The sequence below is a fragment of the Dama dama genome, chromosome 5 (genome assembly GCF_033118175.1).
Source record: "Dama dama isolate Ldn47 chromosome 5, ASM3311817v1, whole genome shotgun sequence".
Classification (NCBI taxonomy): Eukaryota; Metazoa; Chordata; class Mammalia; order Artiodactyla; family Cervidae; genus Dama; species Dama dama.
Genome location: NC_083685.1, coordinates 35,306,843 through 35,329,279, shown reverse-complemented (window position 1 = coordinate 35,329,279; position 22,437 = coordinate 35,306,843). Strand labels below are relative to the sequence as shown.

The window sequence follows — 22,437 nt, the reverse complement described above, 5'->3', positions numbered from 1 at the left end:
TGAAGAAAGAAGTGAAGCAAAAGGCAAGAGTGAAAGATATAGCCAAGTGATTGCAGAGTTCCAGAGAATAGAAAGGAGAGATAAGATGTCCTTAAATGAACAATGCAAAGAAACAGAGAAAAATAGAATGGAAAAGACTAGAGATATCTTCAAGAAAACTGGAGATATCAAGGGAACATTTCATGCAATAAAAGACAGAAATTGTAAGGACCTAACAGAAGCAGAAGAGATTAAGAAGAGGTGGCAAGAATACACAGAAGATCTATACCAGAAAAGTTTTAATGACCAGGATAACCATGATGGTTTGGTCAGACAGCTAAGCTGGACATCGTGGAGTGTGAAGTCAAGTGGGTCTTAGGAAGCATTACTATGAACAAAGCTAGTGAAGCTGATAGAATTCCAGTTGACCTATTTAAAATTTTAAAAACTGATGTTGTTAAAGTGTTGCACTCAATATGCCAGCAATCTTGGAAAACTCAGCAGTGGCCTCAGAGCTAAAAAAGGGCAGTTTTCGTTCCAATCCCAAAGAAGAGCAATGCCAAAGAATGTTCAAACTACTCTGCAATTGTGCTCATTTCTCATATTAGCAATGATATGATCAAAATTCTTCAAGCTAGGCTTTGGCAGTCATGAAGTGAGAAATTCCTGATGCACAAGCTGGGTTTTGAAGAGTTAGAGGAACCAGAGATCAGATTGTCCATATTCATTCAATCGTGGAGAAAGCAAGGTAATTCCAGAAAAACATCTACTTCTATTTTATTGATTATGTTAAACTTCTTAACTGTGTGGATCACAGCAAACTGTGGAAAATTCTTAGAGATGAGAGTACCAGACTGCTGTGTCCTGACAAACCTGTTTGTGGGTCAAGAAGTAACAGAATATAAAAACTAAGTGCTTTAAAATTGGGAAAGGAGTAAGACAAGGCTGTATATTGTCACTCAGTTTATTTAATTTATATCCAGAATACATCATGCAAAATTCTGGGCTGGAAGAATCATGAGCTGGTATAAAGATTGCTGGGAGAAATATCAGCTACCTCAGATGTGCAGATGATACCACTCTAATGGCAGAAAGGAAAGAGGAACTAAAGAGCTTCTTGATGAGGGTCAAAGAGGAGAATGAAAATTCTGGCTTGAAACTCAACATTCCAAAAACTAAGATCACAAAATCTGGTCCCATCACGTCTTGGCAAATAGAAGTGGAAAATGTGGATGCAGTGACAGATTTTATTTTCTTTGGCTCCAAAATAATTATGGACAATAACTGCATCCATGGAATTAAAAAGATACTTATTCCCTGGTAGAAAAGCTATGACAAACCTAGAGACGGTGTTAAAAAATAGAGACATCACTTTGCCAGCAAAGTCCCACATAGTCAAAGCTACAGTTTTTCCAGTAGTCATGTACAGATGTGAAAGTTGGACCATAAAGAAGACTGAGTGCTGAAGAATTAATGATGCCAAATTGTGGTGTTGGAGAAGATTCTTGAGAGTCTCTTGGACAGCAAGGAGATCAAACCCATCAATCCTAAAGGAAATCAACCCTGATTATTCATTGGAAGGAATGATGCTGAAGCCAGAGCTCCAATAATTTGGCCACCTGGTGCAAAGAGCCGACTCACTGGAAAAGACCCTGATACTGGAAAAGATTGAAGGCAAAAGAGGAAAGGGGTGGCAGAGGGTGAAATGGTTAGATAGCACCACTGACTCAATGAACATGAATTTGAGCAAACCCCAGGAGATAGAGGAGAGAGGAGCTTGGCGTGCTATAGTCCATGCAGTTGCAAAAAGTGAGACACGACTTAGAGACTGAACATCAACAACAATAATGACATAACTTCCCATTTTTAAACTTAAGAACATTTCATAAGTGTTTTCTTAGTCTTTTTGTTTTTATTTATTTTATCTAGCAAGTAGGATTTCATTAAGTCAAAGACCCAAAAATGTGATCACAGAAACAAAATTATCATCACCTGGAAAGTTAGAAATATAAATTTAGGGTTCAATTCCATATCTATTTAGTCAGAAACCCTAAACTCAAGGTTCGGTCTATTCTATGAAACTTCTGTAGGCCATTACAAGATGCCAGACTTCAAGAAGTATGACTTTAAATTTATTTTCCAAGATATACTAAATATTTCAGAGCCATCAGTTATTTAAAATAATATTATATTGGAAAGTTTGGTTCAATAAATTCTATTTTTCTTATATTTTGTTATAAATGTCTTTGAATATTTCCTCAAAAATGTTAGTGTGGTATTAGAGTATAATTAATATAAAGTTGCTTTTAAGATTTGTTCCAATTTACACTGGTATCAAAAATATAATTTCTTAAATTATACTTCTAATAGTGTTGGCCCTTTTTTAATTTCAATTTTTCTAAATTCCATTAGCAATTACTTCTATTATGAAAATAAGAATACTTGAAGCTTTTATTTATAAAAACTAATAAATTGATGATTTAAATGCTTATTTGTATATCTCTTCTTGTGAATATTAGTTTTTTAAAAATAGTAAATTAGCTAACTTTTAAAGGGAGTTTTACATGTGCTGAGACTTTTTTCAAATGAAATTTACTTGATTTGCAATGTTATATTAGTTTCAGGTCCACAGCATGGTGAAATTTATATTTTATATATTTATTTCTATCAAGGTATTATCTAATTTACTCATGGTGCTATTTTAAAATATAATGTCCTATACATATGTATTCCAACTCTTATAATCTGTCTTACTGCTTGGAAGGAAAGTCAGGACCAACCTAGACAGCATATTAAAAAGTAGAGACATTACTTTGTCAACAAAGGTCCATCTAGTCAAGGCTATGGTTTTTCCAGTAGTCATGTATAGATGTGGACTATAAAGAAAGCTGAGCGCTGAAGAATTGATGCTTTTGAACTGTGGTGTTGGAGAAGACTCTCGAGAGTCCCTTGGACTGCAAGGAGATCCAACCAGTCCATCCTAAAGGAGATCAGTCCTGGGTGTTCACTGGAAGGACTGATGTTGAGGCTGAAACTCCCAATACTTTGGCCACCTGATGCAAAGACCTGACTCATTGGAAAAGACCCTGATGCTGGGAGGGATTGGGGGCAGGAGGAGAAGGGGATGACAGAGGATAAGATGGTTGGATGGCATCACCCACTCGATGGACATGAGTTTGAGTAAACTTCGGGAGTTGGTGATGGACAGGGAGGCCTGGCGTGCAGTGGTTCATGGGGTCGTAAAAAGACAGACACAGCTGAATGACTGAACTGAATGTCATTGCTTTCTTATTAGTTTTCTGTATGGATGATCTGTCCATTGATAAAGGGTTGATAAAATATAAAGTCCCCTATAATTATTTTATTGTTGTCAATTTCTTCCTTTATTCCTGTTTATTGCTGCTTTATATATTTAAACACTCTTATATTAGTTGAATTTATATTTTAAAATGCTATAGCTTCTTATTGTAGTGATTACTTTATCCTTATATGTCTTTCTTTGTCTTTTATTATAAAATTTGTTTTAAAACCACTTTAAAATAGAAAGCCTATCCAGCATATTTTTATTTCCATTTCCATGGAATATATTTTTCCATACTTCACTTTCAGTTTTTTTTTGTCTTTAACTCTAAATTGATTATCTTGTAAGCAGCATAGACGGGTCTTGTTTTTGCTGTTGTTGTCCTTTTTTTAACTCAATCTGCTCTCCTTTATATTTTGATTGGATCATTTAGTCTATTGACATTAAAAGTGATTATTGATATACATGTAATTACTGTCATTTTGTTATTTATTTTCTGAATTTTGCATTTGCTTTAGTTCTTTTTTTTCCCTTTGTCTCTTCTCTGTTGTTTGATGTTTTTCCTCAGTGTTACATTTGTGTTCTGTCTAGTTTTTGTATATTTATTTTTTATGTGTATTTATTTACTGTAGGTTTTTTTGTGATTACCATAAAGCTCATATATGTTGACCTATAACTATATCTACTTGATTTACCCTGATATTCTTTTAAATGTAAATATGTTCTTAAATTTGTATACTTTTTATTCCCTACGTACAAGTTATACTTTTTGAGTTCATATTTTACTTCTTAATGTCTATCCCTAACTGTTTATTGTATCTATAGTTGATTTTATAACTTTGGGTCTTTTAACTTTTATACTACATTATTTAAGTGCTAGATCCACAGTCTTTACTATGTACTTGAATTTTCTACTGAGGATTTTACCACCCTATAATTTCTTATTGCCTTTTCTTTTTCACTTAAAGGAGACTTCAGTACTTCTTGTAAGGTCAGTTTAATATTGATCAATTCTTTTAGCATTTGCATGTCTAAGAAGTTCTTTACCTCTCCTTAAATTCTGACTGATAACCTTGCTGGGTAGAGCATCTTGGGTTTTTCCTTTCACCACTTTGAATATATGCCATTCCATTCTTGGCCTGAAAAGTTTCTGCAGAGATATGAGCTGATAACCTTATGAGGCTCCCCTTCTATGTGACTCTCTGCATTTCTCTTTGCCATTTATGATATATCTCTGTGGGTATTTGGGTTCATCTTGTTTTGGGCCCCCTGTGCTTCCTGATCTGGATAACCTGCTTCTTTCCTCAGGTTCAGAAAGTTTTCAGCCATAAGTACATCAAATAGTGTAAGGCTGAATTTGGTGAGCCAAAACCAGAGGCAGATGAAAGTCAGGGCATCTTCTTTGCTCAATAACTGTTACTGTCCTGACTGGGGCAATGATGGGACCCAACAGGCTAAAGCAGGAGCTCTGAGGGATCTGTTTTCTCTTGAGTCCACTTTGATTTGGGATATGATCTGTACCTGAGTGCTTGGGGTTGCATTTCTGTGTCGACTTCACTTTTTCCCATGATGCACACTTTTTTAGAGGCTGGCTTGGGGTTACAAAGGTGACGCCACACCACTGAACTGACCCTGTCCCCTTTCAGGTATGCATGGGCTGGCATGAGACTCATGAACTGGCAATGACTGCTTTCACACTGGTCAGAGGCAGGGCTGGAGTCTGAACTGGATCCTTTCCCTCCAAGTGTTTGCACTTTCATTGCTTAGTGGGGAATAGGAACAAGATGGGCTAGAGCAGGAGGCCATGCAGGCTGGGGATGGGCAGGAGAAGCCTTGGCAGGCTGACCAGAACCTCAGGGAGTTTCAATCTGCTGCCTCCATGTAACCCGGAGTAAGTCTGTGTGTATATTCTTTAAGTGGGGAGTCTTAGTTTCTGACAGCCCTCTGGTAAGCCCCACTGATTTTCAAACAAGCTAAGAGAGCTAACCTTCCTGTTGGACCCCTGGGCTGGGGTACCTAATATGTAGCTTGAATCCCTTGATCCCCAGGGAGAATTCCCCAAACCTGTGATATCCATTCTTCTTCTGTATTCTCAGATAGGGATGTGGGTTCATGACTGATCCCTGCTCCTCCCTTCCTATCAGATGCTTTGTGGATCTTTGTTTATAGCCTGGGTGTAGAAGAGTTCTTCTGCTAGTCCCAGGTAGATTTCAGCAAGAGCCTTTCTAATGTATATTTAGTTTGATGTGTTTGTGGTGGATGTGAGCCCAGGTGCCTCCTAATCTGCTATCTTGATCTGTCCCTCACAAGCCCTTTAATCTTGATAACCCTTTGAGGATATACTATAATCCCCATTTTTCAGATGAGGAAACCAAGTTATAGATGTGTTAGGTACCCAACCAAGGTATGGTTCCATGGAGTGTAGACTCCCAGACTCCTCTCTTCACTGGATTTTTCCGGGCAAGAATACTGGAATGGTTTGCCATTTCCTCCTCCAGGGGATGTTCCTGATCCAGGGATTGAAACTACATCTCCTTAATTTCAGGCAGATACTCTACCATTGAGTTACAGGGTTTACAACCTCTCAAAACTTTTTTTTTTGCCATGTATGTGTCAGCAGTGGTAACTATATCTACACACATTTACACATATGTATATATGTGAATATATATTATTCCTTGATATATATATATATATATATTTTCCTCTCTTTCTATATATATATATTTATATAGATAGACCATAGACATATATGTACACTTTACTTTTTTTTTTTCAGTCACATAATGTTCTCAGATTTACCTAGAAAAGCCTAAGAATGAAATTGCTTAGTTTGGTTTTACTGCAAGACTGCTAGATTCTCCTGTTTTTGAGGCAGATGTAGATTGTTAGATTAAACAAGTAACAACATAATAAAATTCTTCATGATTTGTTCATTGAGTCATGAAATGCATCAGTGATCGCCAAGTGGCAAAGGTCAAAACAAGAAAGGATCAGATGTTAGAACCCAAAAAGTTTTCAAGACACTTTTTCTCATTCCTATTCTCTCCTATTTCCTACTTTACATACATGTTTCCTTTCTCCCACCAGAATTCTGCTAATGTAAAAGTTGGCATTTGTTAAATATTTCCTATGTGCCTGGACTGTGTGTCCTGTGGATCAGTACATGTACTACTTACTACAACTCTAGGAGATGGTCTATACTATCAACCTTGTATTATAGATGAGATAATTTAGCACAGGGAAGTAATCTTTCCAAGGGCATAAAGCTAATAATTGGCAAAAAATTTGAGTTCAGCACTTTAAATTTAAAGCCCTTGTCCTTAAGAACTGTAATACTCATTGAGTAGGGAGGTGAGAGCTCAAGGAGAAAAGTGAAAGAAGGGATCAATGTCAAGGATATATATATATATTTTTTTTTGATTCTGATAAAAATCCCTTCTCTTAAGAACAACTGAATCCTGATTATATTATGTTTCTCTTGGATTTATTTTTTTCTAATCCCTTGAAACTTTGATATCAGCATATTATTTGGATACGTAAATCTATAAATCCAAATGATTTTCTCTCTCTTTTTTTTTTTTTGTCTACAGGGATCCTGATTCAGGATGGCTCTTTGGGATCTTGTGAAAACAAATACTGTGGTTTGGGAAGGCACTGTGTTCTCAGCAGAGAGACAGGGCAGGCAGAATGTGCCTGTATGGACCTTTGCAATCGGCACTACAAACCTGTGTGTGGATCTGATGGGCAATTCTATGAAAACCACTGTGAGGTGCACAGAGCTGCTTGCCTGAAGAAACACAAGATTACCATTGTCCACAATGAAGACTGCTTCTTCAAAGGTAAATGCAGGGTGAGCCTAAAGGGCCACCTTTCTCTATTTCTTCCTTCTTCTTAACTAGTGCCCTTAAATTTAAACTATAGCATCACTAACGGAAAGTCTCTAAAAAAGGAGAGAAATATGGGCTTAAAGACACTTGTGATTAGTAAGTGAATAAAAAGTTGTATGGATACAATTCTGAATCTGTTATGGGAACAAAGCTGGCCAAAATATGACTCAAAATTTAATATAGCTTACAGCATTGCACCATATGGCTTCCCAATCATGGCAGTTTTCTTAGGGACACAGAGTGGCCAATTCAGTCAACAAGCCAATTCCACCCAGTGAAATGCACCTGGAGTGAAATTGAGAGAGGAGTGAATGCCAGACCATCCTGTGATAACATCTCATTTCATCCTGATTAAAAATGATGCCTTCAGCATGCACCACCTAATTCAAATTACACAGAACTGGTAAATGCCCACTGAAATAACTATGAAGAACTCATGTTAAACCCAATTAGTAAATCTGAGATGATAATAATTTAAAATTAAAAGTTAGCAGTATTTACTTCCATGGTACTAAAAATCACTGGGAACTATTTATGGAAAAGTACTGCCCAATTAGTAATTTGACTAATTATTTTAACATGCTAGATAAGTAAATCATTAAATATCTTTAATGCCTTTCATTTATTTATAAATATATTTCTTATTTATTTATACTAGAAAGAATATTTATTTATTAATAGTCATAACCCAGACTGAAATTTTGAAATGTGAAGTATATAGAACTTCCATCATTCAGAAAGGTCAGTGATCAATTTGATTTCTAATCTTAAATGGGGTCCACATCCCAAACTCTCAGAGTGCTACCAAAGTAATTTTACACTTAAAAGCTTGTGTGATATTTTAATTATTAACTTAAATTTATAGTATCACACAATGTTGCTCATGTACCCATGGATAAGTTGTTTTCTTTACAAACTTCGTTGAATATGTATTCAAATGCATTAAGATGGAAGGGTCTGTAGTCATTGTGCTACTAGAAGTCCTTTCATATAAATGAGATAAATTGTAAGAATAGTTTTTTTACCAAAGTGAACTCTGTGCATTGTGAATACACAATTGATGATATTAGATTCTCTTCCTTTACAGAAAGAATATCTAATCTATTTTATAGAGAGCTAAAATGAATTGTATTAATATTTTGCTTTAATCTTCATAAAAGAGTTTTTTCCTGTCAGTTTGAATTGAAATGAAAGTGAAAATTTTACGATTCCACAGACACATGATACAGAGCTGTGTAAATAATATGCAGTTAAGTTAACTTAGAATCATTCAAACATTGAAGTTTTGTCTAACTTACAACCAGCAATTGATAATATGGAAACAAATAAAATGAAATATCATGAGGTGAGAAAAAAATCTGCTATTTTAATATTCTGCTTTATTACTGGAAGCTTAGGCATAACACTACACAATATGTAAATCAACATAGAAATAAATGAACTGGATATAACCAGGAATGTTGCCTTCTTTATGAGTTACTTTGTTAAAAAATGGTTTGAAAAGCTTTTGTTCTTCAGACTTATCCTAAGCATATTTATTCAATCTATGATTGCTTCAAAATTTATTGTCATCATACTTAGTATTATAATTTAATTTATATTATATTTACAATTTAATTTATATTAACTGGGTGAGTTACCAGGGGTTAATACATTACCTAGGTCTCAGAATTTGTCAGTCTTCTGTTTGTCGATTTGTTTTGATGTTTTGCCTTATATATATATATATATCCTTATATATATATATATAAAAGATACTTTATTTCAACAGAAAGTAAATAATTTATATTATATATATATATTTATATATATATATATAAAAGATACTTTATTTCAACAGAAAGAAAGTAAATAATCTATAATAAAACAATAAATTGCTTGTGCTATTAGTGTGCAATTGACCTAACTTTGAACATAAGAAAGATTCCATGGAGCTGGAGGCCTAATACCATGATGACTAAAATTAACTCTTATAATTGTGGATTATACTTTCTGTGCAATTTCAGCAATTTATATTGTTTTAAATAATGACCTAAAGGAAGGAGCAAGTCAAAATATTATGTTCAAGGGCTGTTAACAATTCATATTTAATTATTTTCAAATGGAAAAATATCAAAACAAAATTTCTCCTTAAAATATATATTGCTTTTATTTCTTAATATATTTTTTATTGAAAGATACTTGCTTTACAGAATTTTGTTGTTTTCTGTCAAACCTCAACATGAATCAGCCATAGGTATACATATCTCCACTCCCTTTTGGACCTCCCTCCCATCTTTCTCCCCATCCCACCCCTCTAGATTGATACAGAGCCCCTGTTTGAGTTTTCTGAGCCACACAGCAAATTCCTGTTGGCTATCTATTTTACATATGGTGATGTAAAATTCCATGTTACTTTTTTCATACATCTCACCCTCTCCTCCCCTTTCCCCACAAGTCTTTTCTCTATGTCAGATTCTTCATTGCTTCCCTGTAAATAAATCAATTCCTCAGTACCATTTTTCTAGATTCCGTATACATGCATTAGAATATGATATTTATCTGTCATTTTCTGACTCACTTCACTCTGTATAATAGGCTTTAGATTCATTAGAACTGATTCAAATGAATTCCTTTTTATGGCTGAGTAATATTCCATTGTGTATATGTACCAAAACTTCTTTATCCATTCATCTGTTGATGGACATCTAGGTTGATTCCATGTTCTAGATATTGTAAATGGACATCTGTGTTTCCTGTCTAGAAGAAAACTGGTCAACCACTTATAAAAGAAAGAAACTAGAACACTTTCTAATACCATACATAAAAATAAACTCAAAATGGATTAAAGATTTAAATGTAAGACCAGAAACTATAAAACTCCTAGAGGAAAACATAGGCAAAACACTCTCCAACATAAACCACAGCAGGATCCTCTATGACCCACCTCCCAGAATATTGGAAATAAAAGCAAAAATAAACAAATGGGGCCTAATTAAAATTAAAAGCTTCTTCACAACAAAGGAAACTATAAGCAAGGTAAAAAGACAGCCTTCAGAATGGAAGAAAATAATAGCAAACGAAGCAATGGAAAAAGAATTAATCCTAAAAATATACAAGCAACTCCTGCAGCTCAATTCCAGAAAAATAAAAGACCCAATCAAATAGTGGGCCAAAGAACTAAACAGACATTTCTCCAAAGAAGACATACAGATGGCTAACAAACACATGAAAAGATGCTCAACATCACTCATTATCAGAGAAATGCAGATCAAAACCACAATGAGGTATCATTACAACACCAGTCAGGATGGCTGCTATCCAAAAGTCTACAGGCAATAAATGAGGGAGAGGGTGTGGAGAAAAGGGAACCCTCTTACACCGTTGGTGGGAATGCAAACTAGTACAGCCACTATAGAGAACAGTGTGGAGATTGCTTAAAAAACTGGAAATAGAACTGCCATATGACCCAGCAATCCCACTCCTGGGCATACACACAGAGGAAAACAGATCTGAAAGAGACACGTGTACCCCAGTGTTCATCGTGGCACTTTTTATAATAGCCAGGACATGGAAGCAACCTAGATGCCCATCAGCAGAGGAATGGATAAGAAAGTTATGGTACATATACACAATGGAATATTACTCAACCATTAAAAAGAATACATTTGAATCAGTTCTAATGAGGTAGATGAAACTCGAGCCTATTATACAGAGTGAAGTAAGTCAGAAAGAAAAACACCAATACAGTATACTAAGGCATATATTTGGAATTTAGAAAGATGGTAATGATAACCCTGTATGCGAGACAGCAAGACAGACACAGATGTATTGAACAGTCTTTTGGACTCTGTGGGAAAGGGCGAGGGCGGGATGCTACGGGAGAATGGTATTGAAACATGTAAGTTATCATATGTGATACGAATCACCAGTCCAGGTTCAACGCATGATACAGCATGCTCGGGGCTGGTGCACTGGGATGACCCAGAGGGATGGGATGGGGAGGGGGTTGGGAGCGGGGTTGAGGATGGGGAACACATGTACACCCGTGGCAGATTCAAGTCAATGTATGGCAAAACATATACAATGTTGTAAAGTAAAATAAATAAATAATTTAAATAAATTTTTAAAAAAGCTCAAAAAATAAAAATAAAAAAGTAAAAAGTACTGAAAAGTAATAGCAAAAACTTTGTAAAAAGTTAAATAAAGGAGGGTTTGCATTATTAACTAATTATTTGAACTTTAAGCAAAGTCTTATTTCACATATTGAATTTATCAAATTCATGTTTGGCATTTGCGTTTAAGCCTGTATATTTATTCATTATTTTAAAACTAAGGTTCAAGTCCATATTAAGAAACATTTATGTCTATATTTATATTTCTGTGTCAATACATATAAAAGTGAAAGTGTTAGCTGCTCAGTCATGTCTGACTTTTTGATGCCACATAGACTCTAGTCTGCCAGGCTCCTCTGTTCATGGGTTTCTCCATGTTAAGAATACTGGAGTGGGTAACCCATTCCCTCCTCCAGGGGATCTTCCCTACCCAGGGATTGAACCGTCTCCAGCATTGCAGGCAGATTCTTTATCTTCTGAGCTACCAGAGAAGCCCCATCTAAACTATATCTACTTATATATATTATTCCCATTGTTTGTTTTAAATGTTTAAATGCCTCATTGGTATACTCAGCATTACTACTGACTGGTAAATATAGACATGAACTCACAGAGAATTTTCTTTAGTGCTTTATGATTTTTGAAACTAGATAAAACAGACATCTGTGAAGTTTTCTATTTTATTTCTACTCACATTTATTTGATTATGAAGAAACTGTCTATAATAGGATATAGAAGAGTATAGTGAAAGTCTCTCAGTCATGTCTGACTCTTTGCAACCCCACGGACTGCAAAGTCCATGGAATTCTCCAAGCCAGAATACTGGAGTGAGTAGCCATTCCTTTCTCCAGAGGACCCCATCCCAGGTCTCCCGCATTGCAGGTGGTATCTTTACCATCTGAGCCACCAGGAAATATTGGCATCAAATTCTTTTATGATGATGCTAACTATAGAACTGAACATGCCATTTTATATAATGCCCACTAATAACTGTCATGAGAGTTTTGCCTTAATTTCCCATCCCCCACCCCCAAATGGTTTTCTAACTGCTGTAATACACATATCTGCACGTAACAAAAGCTCCTCTCACTTCAGTACCAGATCAGTCTGGAATACTAAGCAGAATTTACACACTCAGAATACAGTGGTAAGTTGAAGTAAGAAACTCAAGATATAACCTATGCTAAGAAGAGTACAGAATTAACCTTTTATGAGAAAATCAATCGAACAGAAACTCTTTCGCCATTTACTCTCTGAGAATAAAACTGCCATAAAGGCAAATGTTCTGTGCACTTAAATGTGCATCACAAACAATAACAACTTGGGAAATATGCTTTTTTATACTTCTGTGTGCACGGTTTGAATGAAATCTGACATGGTGTCTTTTTTTTGGTATAATCTAGAGAGGCATTTACATTTCATTTGGCTAACTGATTAATTGGTCGATTATCTTACCTGATTATTATTATTTTTTAAGGCAGAAGTTAGAGAACTGAGGCTAGAAAACTAGGCTGCCAAAGATATTTTAAAAATATATAAGTAAATGTCCTGTGTTAATATATGTGGGCTTTTAGATTTCCTTTTTTTAGAGGGAGGGATAGGGCATCTGTGTAAAGGTTTAGTTTTAAATTGAAACAGGCTTGTATGCCATTTCTTGAAAAATAATTATGCTGATGAATATATCAACTTTTGGAAAAGAGTACCCAGATGTTGGTTTGTTTGCTCTGTTCTGTTCTTCTTTGCTTTTAGTCAGTATTAGCCAAATGAAATTACAGATTGGTGGTGAAATTAATAATTTGGACAAAATACTAACACTCAGAAGCTCCAGTTCCTCTGAATGCATCCTGTACCCACAACCTCAAAACCAATTTTATTAATCCCCTGAATTTCAGTAGGTGTATATTAAAAATTTCTGATTTGATGACAAAATCAATTGAGCTTCCTATTTTGCACTGAACTTTAATCAATGTTAAGAATATAATTTTGTGTCACTCTCCTCCCTAATTAAACTGTGAACTGCAGAATCCTATGTATAAGCCAATATATAACATATATTAGGAATCATAAGGTGTACACTCATAAATTCACTATTTGTTAATAAAATTATACTAACTTTTTCTCCTCTTATTTTTGAAAGCTCTGTAAATGATTTTGTAGACATTAAACATTGTATGTGTTTATCTTCCACTTATAGATAATAGATATGTGATAGATTTTACATAAACATGAAAACTGCTCCAAAAGAGTGGGATTTAATATTAGGACCACCCAACAAATGTATTAAAATATACGTGTAAATCCATGGCTGATTCATATCAATGTATGACAAAACCCACTGAAATGTTGTGAAGTGATTGGCCTCCAACTAATTAAAAAAAAAATATATTATCAGTGAAAAAAAATAAAATAAAATATTATCAGTGAGAAATGAGAAATATCAGGTATTGTGTCAAAACACTTTCACAACTATTAGATTATTAATGCATTTTAATAACAAGCCAGAAGGCACAGAACCTAAGATTTTAAAAATGGCTGCCAACATTCACACAGTAAGTTAAGGCAGGGATCAAGGACTCGGGGCTCTCTTTTAGTACACATATACTTCAGACATTTCTATTTGAGTCTACAATACTATAATAGCTTACTTCTCTTTGCTTTTTAAAAATTTACTTTCTATAGTAATTTGTATTTGAATATTTTACATTTTGAGAATCAGTATTTCTCACTGTGGTATTTGTAAGGATTAAATAAATAATGCATTTAACAGAGTTCTTGGGCAATAGAAGTACTCAATAAGAGATAATTACTGTGTTTAAGACTGAAACTTCAACAACTGTTAACAGTTGATTGCAATACATTTTCACACTTGAATCTAGAAAGCCACACATACTTTCTTTTAGGTTTATACTGGGTTATAGTGTTGCATAAAAAAACCTCTGGTCAAGTTATCACAGATCCAAATTTGCCAGATTATAATATGATAGACAAATTGATGGTAATGTTTCCCAATTGTAGATAAGACTACTTAAAGAAAAAAAAAAAACTGTCTCAAGTTTAGAAACATATTTATTATCAGTTTCTTGATTATAATTGAAAATTGATCCAGTCATCTTTCTCACTGACTTACTGTAAGCTTATTTTGCTTAAAGTACATGATAAATAAAATGTGATTTTACTCTTCTACTCTCCATGAGAACATATTATTAGTTCAAATAATTTTGCTTCCATTTTGTGGCTGTTTAAATATATTGGTTATTACCTGTCATTGACACCTTCACTTATGGTGTTTATTTTCTTAATATACAATTCTCAAATGTTAAATGTGCTGTTTCTGCAAGTTACAAAGTGAAGAACATTTTTGCAGCTTTTATGTTTCAATGTAACTGATTTTTCATTCTTGATATTTCTTTATAAATGCCAGATGGTGAAAAACTTTCCATTGATTACATTCAGCATATGTAATCGGGGATAAAATGTTCTATAAAATGCAGTTGAAATTTTTTCTCCATTAGTCTGATCTATGTTTCACTTTTAAAAATCCTCTCTGAGAGAGTGCCTATAGATATTTCAGAGAACATTTGAAAGCTTATTAATAATAAAAATTTAAAACCAATTGGGAAAAGTGAGAAGTTTGAATGTGATTAGCATCTAGATAGTAATGTAAAAACAAATTTGGAGAAAATCACATTGAATAAAAAAGACTTACCTTTTTCCGGAACAATGAAAATGGCATAGAAATTAGCCATATTGTTCTTTTGATATTGATTAAACAAAGTGTAAAGAAATTCTTCAAATCGAATATTAAATACTTAAGTTAATATGATGCAATAATAAGCAAATCTAATAATCTTGATTTTTACTTAAGATATCACATCATCCAGCTCTAAATTATGTATCAACTTCATGTTTGTTATAGAACTTAGTTTAGCAAGTGCTGTGTGTTCAGGCAGCTATGACACATTTCATGTGTCCCCTTATGTTTTTCTCATCAATGTATAAATTTTTTTTTGTTTGTATCATGCTTTTCTAAAGGTACCTCTTGAAATCAAGACATGAATTGTGATTACATTTTGTCAGTACTTTGTCTTCTTGACATATCTAAAGAATTCACAAATGGATTCCTAAGATTTTGAATGGATTTAACCAGCAGACCAGGCTGAACTGAAGTCCACAATGTGTAGAAAGGCTACTGAACTAAAATTTACTATTATAGATAATATTCAGATAATAAATAAATCATGGATAAACAACAAAGTCACCACATAGCACAGGTAATTATACTCAATATACTATGGTAAACCATAATGGAGAAAATATGAAAAAGAATGTATATGTATAATTAAATTACTTTGGTGAATAGAAGAAATTAACACAACCATGTAAATCAACTATACATCAACAAAATAAAGTTTAAAATAATAATAAATAAATAAATTTTGTATATGTCTTAGATAAGATATTCATCTCCAGATTTTTTTAGAATTAAAATTAAAAGAAAGGAAAACATAAATAAAAGCCAGCCACAGATTGGCCTAAAGATATAACATTGTGGTAATACTAGATTTCTAAATGGAAATTTTCACTTGGCATATTTCTACCATAAATCAGTGGTTATTTTAAAAAATTTATAATAGTTTAACACAATCATATAAAAGGTGACAATATATGAATTCAAATGCTTGTTGCTGTTTTGACAGTTTCTTTCCAATGATTCAGGATGTTAGGTACTAAATAGTTCTTCTTTGATGAGCATCATTTATTTTAACAGTATTCCATTGACTCAAATATACACAGGTGGATATGTGGAAATATATTTGAGTAACACTTAAGGATGAAGGTAACATCTTGGTTACTGTTAGGTGAAAGAACCAGGAGGAAGATAAAAATTTGGCAGAGAGCCAAATCAAAATTTACGGTTGAGTTCAGAATAATGAATTAAGAATATCAGTGGATTCATATAAAAATAAGTAAAATAGTTTCATTTCTACAACAGTTAAGTAGAAAATATTTTTCAAGATTGGACATAAAATGGTCCAGTGTTTTAGATTGGATTAGAAAGAACCCATCTGCCAGTGTAGGAGCTGTTGGAGATGTGGTTCTATCTCTGGGTCGGGAAAATATCTATGAGGATGAGGAAGTGGCAACCCACTTCATATTCTTGCCTTGAGAATCCCAGGGACAGAGGAGCCCAGCAGGCTACAGTCCAGAGGGTCTCACAGAGTAGGGTACAACTCAGCATACACCCAGGATTCATTATTGCGGAGAAGCAAGGTGGAAGTTAGGCGGTCAATTAGGACCTTCCCACAGGGGACCGAGAGAGATGATAGTGGTTTGAATCAAGATGAGAGAAGTGCCAGTGGTTAAAGGTATCAGACTGTCTGAAATAATTTGTAGTGGATTGGACATAGGATTTATGGAAATTAAAGAAATAAGCTAAGCAAACAATTTGAAAAGTCATTTACTGAAATGTGAAACACTGGGGACTCAAATTTGGAAACATATGTGAGCAGTACAAACACACACACATGCACACACACACATTTAAAGACAATTAAATTTGAATTCCTTTTAGACAGCAAGGGAAAATGCCATTTATGCAATTGGTTATAAATCTGCAAACCAAGGAAGATTTTAGATCACTAGCCATACATTTAAGAATCATAAGTGACAAGACCAAACAACTCTATAGTAGGGATAAACTAGACAATGGATGAGCACACACAGGGAAGCAAGAGAACTGAGGTCAGAACCTAGTTGTATTTCAACCTTCAAACCAGTCGGAAAGTGAAGAAAAACAAAGGAGACAAATACACAGCCAGTGGCAATGCAGGAGGAAAACCTAAAGGGTGCAGATACACAGAAGCTAAGTAAGAGCGATTTTTGTGGAGGCCAGAATGGTGAGCTGAATTACATGTGGCTGAGATGAAGGCTAGTGAGGATTGGTAAATGACCACAGATTTGGAAAGAATAAAGCCATGGTTGACTTTGGTAAGAATTGATAAGGGAGAAATAGGAGCTGCAAAAGTGATAGTGCAAATACAGAAGCTCACTGAAAAAGTGTTTCTCTACAGAGGAACAGAGATATCAGAAATCCATGTAAAAATTCTCTATTTCTCTGTCTCTAACATCTACCGATAATGACTGAGGAGACATGTCAGTGGGGTAGTGAAATGGAGAAGGAAATCTATAGGGCAAGAGGAAGAGGCATGATTGCGAGGAGAGCCCTTGGATCAGTTGGAGAGAATAGGACCCAGTGCAACAGGGATGCATGAGAGCATGGATTCTTTATCCATTAACCAGAATGAATGGAAGAACAGACCCTTTCTGGGGCAGGTAGCTGGACTTATTTCATACTATAGAAGTGTGTGGATTTCATCTGGTTGCTTATAATTTCTTAGTGAAATAAGTGAGGCATCAATTAAAATTGACAAGGAAGAAAGTTTTAGAGATTTGAGAACAAAGAAAAACAAAGCTGTGAATAAACAAGGAAAGAGAGAGAAAAGACCAGGGGATATCAGAGGGTATCCAGTGGTGCTAACTCTTGTGATATATTTGCTCATAAATTTAAAGTGAGATTACTCTTTCATGGCTGTGCATTTTTCTGCAGATATAGCCAGCTGTTAGAGTGGGCACTGAGAAGATAAGGAATTGGATTAAACCATGATTTTAATTTTCCAGGGAAAGGATTATATAGGAGGGAAGAGTCTGAAGCCATATTTTCCCCTCTCTCAGGGGCAATCTGATGATATTATCTGTGTTTTATTGTGCATACCCAGTCCAGTATCCAGAGCTCTCCCAGTGAGTGTCTTTTGCTTCCACTTATGTTTGGACCAAAATGGGTTCTCAACTATCTCTACATCCTGGAAAATGCATTTACATATTTTGAGTTAACTTCTTAATGCTAACATTCTGTATACATCTCTGCTTCTTAGTTAAAACTTCCAGTGATTGAATCTGTTTAAACTAGTTAGCCAAGATACACCTTTCCAAAGTATTTGGAAAGCATATAAGTCTACAATAGCCATTTTACTTCAATGGCTATCCATCTTTCTGGTAATTAGAAGCCACCAGGATGGAAACATTACACAAAATATTTTTTTTTTTTAGGGAAAAAGAACTATTGACAGATAACTCTTAAAAATAGACAATAGTGGGCAATCATCTTGACATACATTTAAGATAATAACATTTTATTATTAATTCCATAGGCAAGCTGTGAGTCAATATTATTGAGAACAGTACATTGTGCCAAGGATGCACTTTGACAAATGAAATTGCTTTATTTGGTTAAGCAAATTATTTGAAACTTTTAGATAGTGTAGACATTTTCTATCTATTATGCCTTTATTCAAACATTTCCTTTATTCTAGATGTTTTAATCAATCTGTCTCCCAATCATATTGGAATATAGCTTGACTCAATGTGGATGTTTCCAGGATTTTTGGCATTTAACTCACTTTTTGAAACAATTTTTTTTCCTGAAGAAAGGACTAATAAAAATAGAGAAAGATGCACAAGCATTTGATTAATATAAGCAAACTTTAATTGAATGGCACAATATTACATATGCCTGATTAAATTTATAAATGTTCACAGTGTCAAATGTCAAAAGGCTTCAGATAATAATTAATGAAAATATTTACAGAAATAAGATACATGCCTATGTATAGATAGGTTTGCATGAGCAAATACCATTTTTGGACCATTTGCTGATGACCATTTATGGTCACCTAATCCTGCAGCTGACCGATTTTAAAGGCACTATGCAAAGATGAAGATGACACAGTTCTTACTTTTGCCAACTGAGCTGAGATGAGTGGTTAGGTTATTCAATAAATGCCTAACAATTTTTTTAAAACAATTTTGTTTTTCCCCATTGCCAAAAATATCTCATCATATTATGTTAGATTAGCATCTGTACTTGATAGTCAGATACATTGAAATCATTCTGTGTCAAAATACACCTATGTAACTTTTAAATTATTCTATTTTTATATATGTGTTACCTTACATCCAAACATTATTTATGGACATATGTATTATTTTCTCTTGGCAGTTTATTGTTACTGGGTATGGGGTCCAAATTAAGAGGACAAGAAGGATACTTAGAACAATGTTCAAAAAGAAGTGACAATCACATGCAGAAAACAGTAACAGGGAAATTATACCTCAGAAGACATGCTTTAAGAACGAATTCCACCTTCTCATCCAGCACGTTAAGTCATTCAGCTTTGAAAGACATTGCCTATTGCTTTAATGAGGATGGAGTGGCCCTTTGTAAGAATTCACCATCTTCAGCCTTATTCTGTTCACTTCTTCATCTTTGGAGATACTGGTTCACCTGACTTTCAGAAGAGTACCAGTAAAAGTGTAGTGATGTAGCAGGTGTTGAAGCTCATGCATGCACAAACCCAGACAGTCTAATGTCCTCTGCGTATTGCATGGCCTGTTTTGACTAAAGGAATATTACAAGGAGGAGAATGCTATTTGGATCTACTCATTTGCATTGTATCTATCTGGTCATTGGACATCCATCTACCTAAAACAAGCACAGAACATTTGCCTTAGAGCTCTGTCTTTGAGTGGAGTTTTTATGCCTTATCAAAATTCGTAATTCATTTTTGGATCCCCAAATTTACTTATTTTCAAAACAAAATATATAGGTGTAAGTTAATATATAGACAATAAAACTTACCATCGCTTAATTTTCACTTGAGAGATACTAACAGATCCACATTGACTGACTGCACTTTTGGTGATATAAAAATGAACACATAAGTTGGTGTTAGTTGTGTTTTCCAATACTCAGAATAATAACTATGGCATTTAGCTATGATGACAGTATGTAAAGCTTATGAGTGAGGTGTAAGGTTTAATTAAATTTATGTCAAAATTACTTTCAAATCTCAGAGGAAAATATGCTCGAATAATATAATATATATTTTGGCCTTTAAAAATCTTAGCAAGTAGAAACATTTACATGACACATTGGCACAATCTCCAAGAGCTCAGAAACAGCCCGTACACAACATAGCAACAGCTTTGTTGGTTAATTCCGCAGTAAACCTGCACGCCGACTCCTGTGTTAATTTGTCACTGTTGCGTCTACATCTGCAGGAAGCAGTGGGTGTGGTGTTTCATTTAAGCATATCCTTAAGTATATGAGAGCAGGATGATGCCATGCCCTTCTATGGCATTCCACCATAGAATATTTCACCATCAGAATACTATGCAAAATAAATTAATAGCTAATCAAAAATCTTATCTGGACATCCAGGCATTAGCTCACAAGCAGTAGAGAGCAGAATGTTGGTGTATTTGACTCCAGGGCCATTCTAAACTTTTAGGCATTTTACTTGCAGATACAGAAAATGGTTTGCTACTCAGAGGCAAAGTCTCTTTTACCTCACCCCTCTCCCAGCCCTCTGTCCTCTGTCCCCTGCCCCAGCACAGATCAGCGCATTGCTCTCTGAGGCCTGATAGCAATGGCCTTAATAGAAATAAATCATTACCCTGTGGCTTTCAGAAAAGGCCAAGGCATCGCCCCCATTTACAACCCAAAAACCTCTTGATCTTCTTTCTTTTTTTTTAAAATTTATTATTATTTTTTTAATTGTAGGAAAATTGCTTTACAATGTTATGTTGGTTTCTGCCATACAACAAAAGGAATCAGTCCTAATTATATATATGTTCCTTCCTGCTTTAGCCTCCCTCCTCTCCTCCCACCTCACCCCTCTAGGTTGTCACAAAGTTTCAGGTTGAGCAACTTCCCATTAGCTATCTATTTTTCATATGATAATGTATACTTTTCAGTGCTACTGTCTCAATTCATCCCATCCTCTTCTTCCCCTGCTGTGTCCACAAGCTCATTCTCTATGTCTGATTCTTAAAAAAAGTCCAAGAGGACCAAACTGTCACGTGCATAAAAAGCAGGCTCTGTTTCAACCTATTTCCAATCAAACTAGATGAATAAATCAACCTGAGCTAGAGCCTTTTACTTCATCAAAAACTCATCTTCTTTTCACTAAAGCGCTTGACCCAAATGGCTTTGTCTTTGTCTTCTCCCGCTATGCTTTTCTCACTTTTGAAAGCTGGGCAGTCCTCTCATGGAACCACCAGCAACAAGTAATAAAGAAGGAACCCTGATTGTTATGAATGATATCATTGAGCATTCATAGGATTTTGCTCTGGTTGATTTCGTGCCATTTCTTTGGGTACTTAGATATGCCTCGTAATTAGAACACTAGGATTCCTTTTCTATCCTCCTATAATAAAATCTTTTATATGAACCTAGAAGTCTGGAAGTTTTGACTCTTTGATCTTACCACAGGTTACACAGGTTGGGCTCTGATTTCAGAGTTCATGTGCCAAAATCATAGGTTAAAACTTTGTCCAAAAGTGGGTCTCCCAGAAGATTCCAGGCTCAGTTACATTCTGTGTCTAAAGAAACTTGTCCATTCTCCTTTTCTGTTTGGTGTCACTTTGGTTTCTCAGCGTTTCCTCTGGTCAGTGAACCTTAGCCAGGACTCTGCCAGCCCGCCCCACCCTGTTTTCCTCATTTTGAGCACTGGGGCAAAAATTAAAAGCTTCATTTCTACCTACCAGTGCATCCCCAGAGCCTTCACAACAATGCAAAAAATAGCATCTTGTCGGTATTTTTTTACTTATTTAAGTCATACATATTCATGAATTTTTATCATAATCTTCTCTTAAAGTAAATGTGTCTTATTTGCTCTATACTCATATTCTATGAAGAGGTCATTCAAGGGACTCTTTCCAGGGCATGGAACATCTGGGATGTGGAATAATATCTCCAGGAAAACATGGAGATTTCAGTTATTCTTGACCAAGCACCCCGTGAACACAAATAGATGCATTGTAGGTATATTTTATTGTCCATCAAAATTTCCATATGTATGTCTAATATAAATTCTTAAAAAACTTTATAAAGAACTACTGAGTGAAGGAACATATCCTGTAAATGAAAATCACTTAAGAAAAGGGTAATTTATTTCACAATTAAAAAAGTGAATTTTTATATATTGAGTTTGTTAAATCACAATACCACTTTACTGCCTGTTCCTGTCATAAGTGTGAGTGAAAGCCACTCAGTCACGTCTGACTCTTTGTGACCCCCTGGACTATACATTCCATGGAATTATCCAGGCCAGAA

At 34.8% G+C, this 22,437-nt stretch overlaps 1 protein-coding gene across 1 annotated transcript in view; it reads left to right on the top strand.

Annotated features, from left to right (window-relative positions):
• The window catches only part of FSTL5 (follistatin like 5), an 864,841-nt gene that overhangs the window by 279,247 nt on the left and 563,157 nt on the right, over nucleotides 1-22,437 (top strand). Inside the window, exon 4 of the mRNA XM_061140881.1 lies at nucleotides 6,874-7,122. Within this exon, the coding sequence (XP_060996864.1) occupies nucleotides 6,874-7,122 (249 nt within the window). The remainder of the gene's footprint in view (nucleotides 1-6,873; nucleotides 7,123-22,437) is intronic.